The sequence below is a fragment of the Taeniopygia guttata genome, chromosome 4 (genome assembly GCF_048771995.1).
Source record: "Taeniopygia guttata chromosome 4, bTaeGut7.mat, whole genome shotgun sequence".
In the NCBI taxonomy this organism is placed as follows: Eukaryota; Metazoa; Chordata; class Aves; order Passeriformes; family Estrildidae; genus Taeniopygia; species Taeniopygia guttata.
Genome location: NC_133028.1, coordinates 41,563,450 through 41,571,329, shown reverse-complemented (window position 1 = coordinate 41,571,329; position 7,880 = coordinate 41,563,450). Strand labels below are relative to the sequence as shown.

The 7,880-nt window shown below is 37.2% G+C and overlaps 1 protein-coding gene across 1 annotated transcript in view; it reads right to left on the bottom strand.

Moving 5' to 3' along the window:
- Positions 1-3,075: 3,075 nt before the first annotated feature.
- ASIC5 (acid sensing ion channel subunit family member 5) overlaps positions 3,076-7,880 on the bottom strand; it is a 21,714-nt gene continuing 16,909 nt past the window's right edge. Inside the window, exons 9-10 of the mRNA XM_072928449.1 lie at positions 4,736-4,827; positions 3,076-4,112 (exon numbers count right to left, since the gene is read on the bottom strand). Coding sequence (XP_072784550.1) covers positions 3,913-4,112; positions 4,736-4,827 — 292 coding nt within the window. The 3' untranslated portion in view covers positions 3,076-3,912. The remainder of the gene's footprint in view (positions 4,113-4,735; positions 4,828-7,880) is intronic.

Below are 7,880 nucleotides of genomic sequence, written 5' to 3'. Positions count from 1 at the left end.
TTTTTGTGTTCAAAAGAAGCTTTCCTTCTTGTGGTGACTGCTTTTAGTGAGGAGTGAACAGAGGTGAGCATCTCCTGCTGGAAAAAGGGACAGAGTGCAAGAGGGTTAACAGTGCAGGATGGCCTTTTGCAACATGAACAAGATGTGATGCTAACCCTAGATCTGCAGCAGTATCCTCACTATACAGAATTTATCATTTATAATCGTGTCATGTTTCAACCTTGCACTAAGTAGTTAGTATGGTACAAAGTTGGAAATATTTCCTGTATCCTGAGTTTGTTTATTAAGCACACCAACTGCCAGCACAAAAAAAAAAATGTGTTTAACTCTGGATACAGTTAGCATGACAAGATGTACTAATGTTTATAGTCTAATAAGGGATATTCACTTCTGTGTACAGAAGTATGAAGTTCTGGAAACACTTCATACTTTGAGAGACAGTGTGAGTAAAACACTATGGTTTGTGTTAGTCTGGGAGTTTTTAGAATTGCATGATGATGTTTGGATTTCCAAAGAACTGAGCAACTGTGAGGCAGTGTTTATTTGTGAGAAACTTGGCTGTTTCATGCTGCTATGAGGTACTGCTCAGGTGAGGAAGAGTTCTTTTCTGAAGTTTTGCCAACACCAAATTCACACACAGTGCAAACACTTGGGCTAGGGTGTAGGCACAGCTAACTACCTTCAAACTTGAGTGATTATATAGAGAAATAATTTTCCCCCCCTGCATAGTTTCACCTTAAAGAGTTGGTGAGGATAATAATTTTACCTTAACCAACACTTTCTTAAGCAACATTAGATAGCTGGCTTGTATAAGCTCCTTAAGAAATGCTTTGGTAGCTTGTTTTGATGCAGAGTAGGGATGGCTGTATACGTTTGTTTGTTTTCCTCAGAAATCAATCTAAACATAGTGCTGCAAAGATGATGTCTCTTAGTTCAGTCTAAATAATGGCAGGTTTGTCAGAAGCTCCTTTGAAATATTTCCCCAGCTGATACATCATTAACCAGGGGGAAACAATGTGACATCAGTTACACTGAGAAATTCTCTAAGTGCTGAGAAATCAACTGTGCAAGAGAAGCCTTGTGAACAGCAGCCTAAGGTAAGTGGGGCATCTACTGGTGAAGTGTTGCAGCGAATTCATCTATGCCATTAGAGTCTGCTCCAAATCCTTCTGTACAGACCATTCTGTACATTCTACATTTTAATTTGCCAAATAAGCAAGTGCCAGATCTGTCTCCTGAACTCTTTGTGGAAAAAATGCATTTTCTTCTTGCATAATTCCTTACTTTCTGGCACTCCTTTAGAGATGTCTGCCATGTACGTTGCAATAGAATATCTCCAACTTTCCTCCACCCCATTCTCTCATGGCAAGTTCTCTGATAGTTTAAGTCTGTCTTCCTTGTACAAGGAGCTCTGACACTCTGACCAGGGGTTGAAAATTAATACTATGTATAAATAAAATTCTATATATAAAAAATATTATATGAAAAATACTTATAAAAATCCTTAAGTGAATGTAACACTATAATATCCAGAGCTCCCAAACACAGGTCATTATCCACATAACTAAATTGCCTTCCTGTGTTCTTCAGAAAATGTATGCAACAGTGTGAGATTCTCTACAGCATTAAAGTTTAATTACTTCTACAGAATGCATTTAAAAATGTATTTTTAATTTTTTTTTACAAAATTCTATGTTGCATCTTTTTTTGAAAATTAGACAAGGACTTGGGAGGAGCCCAAGGGGGCCTTCCCAAACATGTAAACTAATTTAATTGTTAGGACTACCATTTTAGAATCAATTGGTATGGGAAAAGCTTGCCAGCATATTTACTTGGTGCATGGATGTGCTCTTGTGAAAAGGAAAACTGAATAAATAAGTGACAAAGTAATGCTAAATTAGGAGGTGATCTGTTCAAACTGTTAAAATAACTTGCTTCTGCTGTCCTTACAGATATGACATTGTCACCCAGTCAGTAAAACCAGACATTTCCTTAACACTTTTTAAAATTCTATTGCCATAATAGAGGAATAGTCATAGATCAAAATACAAAAGCACCCTTACTTCTGCTCTGCTGCACAGCACACTTGCTAAATTTAGCTGTGCTGGGGAATAATTTGCTTTATATAATCTTATCACAAACCATTGCTGAAAAAAATACATCCAAGTCTGTCACTTGACCTTGGGCAAAACAAGTCTTTGTTCTTTCTTCAGAACTCCTTCTGCCACGTATGTTAAAAAAATCTGAAACCAAGCTGTGATTTCAGCTGTCCTTGTCCAAAGTCAGTGGAGTAAGCAAAAGTCATTTTAGTCTTGTTAAACAAAGCAATGATTTCAGTACGTTCCCTTTCTGGGGACTGGTGCTTTTTTTAGCTAATTTTTTTAGCGTGTTCTGTGCTTCATTTCACGTGAACCTTTGGACAGAAACAATACCAGTTTTGTTTTCTTTAGTCCTTACAATACTGATGTTATTTTATTTAGCCCTTATTAATAGAAGCAAACAAAACAAATCATTGTGATTGATAGCTACAAAACACTTTGATCTCTGAAATACAAGGTGTGCTTGATTACTATGTTTAAACCCTGCTTTTCTTTTTATCCAGAAGTCAGATAATACCTGGTTTCTACTTCCAAACCTATAATTTCTTTTGGCTTAAGAATTCCACAGTTAGAAACTGTCTGAGGCTGGGAGAAGTCTTTGGAGAAATATTGCAGTATGTTTGCTCTGTTCTTTCCATTCTTCTTCTGTGTTGGCTAATGCACACTTTGGACAGTGGGGTTAGAACAACCTTTTTATAGGGGTGCTGAGCCAAATGTGCCTGTGCTTGGTAACAGTGAGGGGGAAAAGTCCCAGCAGAAGTCAAGTGACCAATAAATAAGAATTGAGAAAAAAATCTTTGAGATATACTTAAGGTTAGAGGACAAAAATCAAGGCATCTCTTTCTAGGTAGCAAAAACGTTTCCTGTATTTCCTGAATTACAAATCCTAGGGCTCATGTTGAAGGGAAGCTGTTGCCAATGATGGCCAAGCAGTAGCATTTTCATTACTTTATATCTGACCATAAGTACTTGGCTCTTCAGTAAATACACTTATTACTTTATTGAATCACTGCAGTCTTCTTAAAAAAAACATAAAACTAAACCACTACTGCTGTATAGGCCCAAGCAGATGCAGGTAATGACAGAAGCTTTTCTAAACACTTTCAAAGAATTAAATGTTCAGGAACCCTGAATCAGTACCAAAGCCATAAAATTCTTACAGACTCATATTTAGTAAGACTTAGATGAAGCCTTTAGCCTTTAATATCATTTTCATGACATTAAACACTGAACTCAACTCATGTTTGCCTACTTGCCATCCACTTGTATACCCTGTGGTTCTCTATAGTAGCTGGCAGACTGATGATAGATAGTACTGTAAATTTTATTGCTCTTAGGCACATTCCTAATTTTTCTAGGTGAAGTTACCATATTTTTCACTGGAATATGTTACAATGATAACCTACAATAAGAGTTGTTAAAAAGGAACCAGCATTTTAAGAATAGCAATGCTCCATATTTATGGTAATCAAGAAATTTCTGTGAGATAATTTGGCATGTGTATTATTTCTCATCACTCAAAACACAAGATAAAATCTCAATTATGAATGCTAAATTGTATCATATATCAGCATCACTTGCTATACTATTCTAAAATAATCTTTTTAAAATAAAATTTAAAGATTGAATTTTTCTTTATATGAAAATGAAAGTGAGACTTTGTGAAATGCACTCTTTAAGGTTATTTAGCACAGTTAAATCATTTTAGGGAATAGTAGGGAGAATAAGGAGAGCAGAGAAGGAAGCAGTGTAAAATTCTACAGTCCTTTGTATCTTAAAAAGAAATCAATTAGTTTCAGACTTCTACAAGCCATTAACATTCTTGTATTCCCCTCTTTTTTCTCTTATGTGTTGGTTGGTTCTGGGATGGATTGTTCCATTGAGGCATTTCAGGAGCTTTCAAAAGAAGAAAGATGCACATCCAACAGAAGTTAGTAAAAATATACTCTAACAGTTCTATGATTGTAATCATACTGGCACCACAAAACAATCCAAGTTGGCCACCTACATCGGCTGTAATAGAAGGAAATAAACATATGTCATACGAATCATCTGGTTTAGTCTAGCAAGCAAACAAAACCCTGCCAGGCTCAAGTGTTACATAAATTCAATATACATAATCCATCACTTTAGGAAAACAGAATTAATATTCTTAAGAAAGTTTACTGAAGAAGGCAAATGTGGTTTTGAAAATTCTAAACAAAGCAAGTACCACACAAGACATCCTACTGTGAAACAGATACTTAAAATATTTACTGCTTCTATGCCTTTTTAGCTGTTCCCTTGCTTCTCATCTCCATGCTCTCCCTCTCCTCTCCAAATCCCTAAATGTCACTGTTCTTACAGTCCTGTGACAGAACCATAAACTAGTGCCAAACTTAATTCTTGCTCTCAGCTTCTGTCCATACCACAGCTTCTTTAATAGAATGACAGGAGACAGTACCAAAAATTACCACAAGACAGACATGATTATTACTATTATAGTATAAAAATTATGACTTGTTCAGAAGTCCACATAGTGTTTTATTGAGGAGGCGAGAGAATTTTAAAAATGGGTGGTTTTTGTTGTCTGGTGGTTTTTTTCAATTATTATTTTTAGATTAATTAATAATAATAAGTACTAAGCATTCACTTACCAAGCAACTCAGAGATAGTCAAGGCCTTCTGCTGCTGTGTTATTTTGTACCTCAGATCATGATATTTAATCTCAATACGCACAAGGTTTTGCCTAATGACAAATACATAGAGTTTACTTGAAACAGTCAGGAGTTCTCATTTTTACCATCATCTGTCAGCATGGTCTGAGTTCAGGGAGAGGGATGGTGTCTTTAATGAAAAGCTAGATGAATTTTATCAAAATCAGCTACATTAGAGAGGAGAAAACCCTAAACTGTAATAACAACAGCAGTTTATCAGGAGTAGATCTTCCAATTGTGTTGGAAAGGTAGCTCTAGATCTGTACAGTAAGGCAGACTCATATTTTTTAAGGGTCACTGAGAGAAACTTGAATGGAAATGTGAAGCAAAGTGTAGCCTACGACTCTTGATTATGTGCAACTGCACAGTTAATTGTGTTAATTTCAATTGGCATGTTTGTGCAGAGCATGCTTGTCCTAAACTTGGATGTTCAGTTCTACCCTCTGCTAGTAGCCTCACTTATCTAATTATATTCTTGCCTGCTGCAAAAGTGGAAGAGTAGGTAAATCTGAGTTGGAGCAAGACCTGTGAAGCAAGACTGACTGAAGAGCTCCTCTTTATGGTATCTTGTCTGTAGAAAGACTCTGCCTAAGTCTTAAATTGAATATAAAAATAATTGGTTTGGAAGAAAACAATGTCAGTGGCTCAGTGTCCAAGTAGAGTATTTTGACCAGTGCTGTTTAACATCTTTTTAGTGACATGGACAGTGGCACTGAGGGCTCCTTCAGCAAGTTTGTCAGTGACACCAAGCTGTATGGTGTGACTGACATGCTGGAGGGAAGGGATACCATCCAGAGAGACCTGGACAGGCTTGAGAGGTGAGCCTGTGCAAACCTCACATAGTTCAGCAAGGCCAGGTGCTACGTACTGAGCCTGGATCAGGGCAAGCACAAGTACAGGCTGAACAGAGAATAGAAATGAGAGCAGCCCTAAGTGGAGGTACTTGGGGTGTTCATTGAGGAGAAGCTCAACAAGAACCAGCAATGTGCACTTCAGCCTGGACCTCATCAAAGGAAAAGTGACCAGAACATTGAGGGCAGGTCCACAAGAGTGGAGTGACTTGAGGGGCAGAACAGAACACCTGGGGTGTTTTGTCCAGCTCTGGGGCTCCCATCATAAAAAGGATGTAGAGAGTCCAGAGAAGGCCATGAAGATGATCAGAGGCTGGAGCGCCTCACCTGTTAGAACAGGCTGAGATACTTGTGGCTGTTCAGCCTGGAAAAGAGAAGCCTTTGGAGAGATATTATAGCAGCCTTCCAGCCTTTCCAGTACCTGAAGGGGGCTTACAAAAAAACACAGAAAGGGACTTTTTACATGTAGGGATAGGACAAGGGGGAGTGGCTTTAAACTGAAATAGGGTAGGTTTAGATACTGAGAAGACAGTCTTTACTGTGAAGGTGGTGAGGCACTGGAACAGATTGCCCAGAGAAATTATGGTTGCCCCATCCTTAGCAGTCTTCAAGGCCAGGTTGGATGGGGCTTTGAGCAACCTGATGTAGAGGGTGGTATCCCTGCCCACAGGGACTGGAACCAGATGATCCAGATCATTAAGGTGCCTTCCAACCCAAACCCCACCATGATTCTTCAGAAGTGTTAACAGCTGCAGGTTTTTGGTTTGACAGTGACAATAAGCTCATTAACAATATTAATGAAAATAAAGTATTTTCTATACAAAATCATCACTTCTGTCTCTTCGGGTGATAATTCTAAAACTTAGCACTAATGTATAAAAATAATAATATTCTCCTAGATTCTGTTAGTAAGGCTCCTGCCCTTGTAATGGATTTGCTAGCAGAACTATCCAATAAATATTTAACTTTTTCCTTCTTGCATCTTCAGAAATAATTACATCTCTATGTTTTATAGTTTGAAATGTGTACTCATTAATATGTTGGCAGGATTGCTATTGGTTAAGGCCTGGTAACAGGGGAATTTTCTGTGTGTTCCCTTGCTTAATTGAATAATTACTGAGTTGTGCATGATGTTTACAGACAATAAAATAATCAATGAAGATAAAATGTCCTCAAGGGATTAATATTGTTTGTATATAACAAGTTTAATTTTCATAATGTTCATTTGGAACATACTTTTTAATAGGGCCTGTAGATATAGGACAAGAGGTAATGGTTATAAACTTGGAGGGGGTAGATTCAGACTAGGTGTAAGGAAGGCAGTTTTACAAGGGTGGTGAAACACTGGAACAGGTTGCCCTGAGAGGTGGTGAATGACCCATGCCTGGAAACATTCAAGGCTCTGAGCAATCCCATGTAGATAAAGATGTCCCTGCTTATTGCAGGAGAGTTGGGCTATTTGACCGTTAAAGGTCCTGTCCAACCCAACTATTTAATGATTTTTATAGTTCCTGTGCATGTATAAACATATGCCAGCATTTGCATACTGATGGCTTCAAAAGTGAGAAAACCAAAGTCATGGAGACAAGGAAACTCATAGATATTTAATAAACCAAATATTCTACAGATATTGACAAACATGCTTTGATGTTGTATATACTATGAGTTCATGTAGCAACTGCCTTAAGACTTATTTGTACTGCTGACATCTCTGGCTATGAAAAAGAGGCAGTTCAGCATATGAAACTGTGTTAAATTTTCTTCCTCCTTTTCCTGGGTAGTGCTTTCAGTCACACACAACTATCTTGTTTCACTCTTCTGCTACCTTGTGAGAATTGATGCAGAAGATTTTCTAAATAACTTCTATAATATAAATAGTCTTAGGGAATTCTACTAACAGTAGAAAATATTATTAGATGCTTGGCATTGCTGCTACAATAAAACCCAGGTCTTCAGTACTTACAAAACTTCCTTTGGGAATAGGCTAAATGGAGAAAAACTTTATACAGCATCTATTTGTGGTTTTTCATTGCCTTAATTTGTGGAAGTGTGAAGATTTGTCTTCTCTACTGGATTGATTATGAATAGCTTTGATAACCCTACATTTTTTTATTCCTAGTTGAAACAGTGATCAAAAAACTTCAACATAAGAGATTAGTGAGAGAGAAGGTAATTGAGAATAGTAATTTATAATTGAATTATCTATTCTTTGTTATCCAGTCTTAGGTGTATAT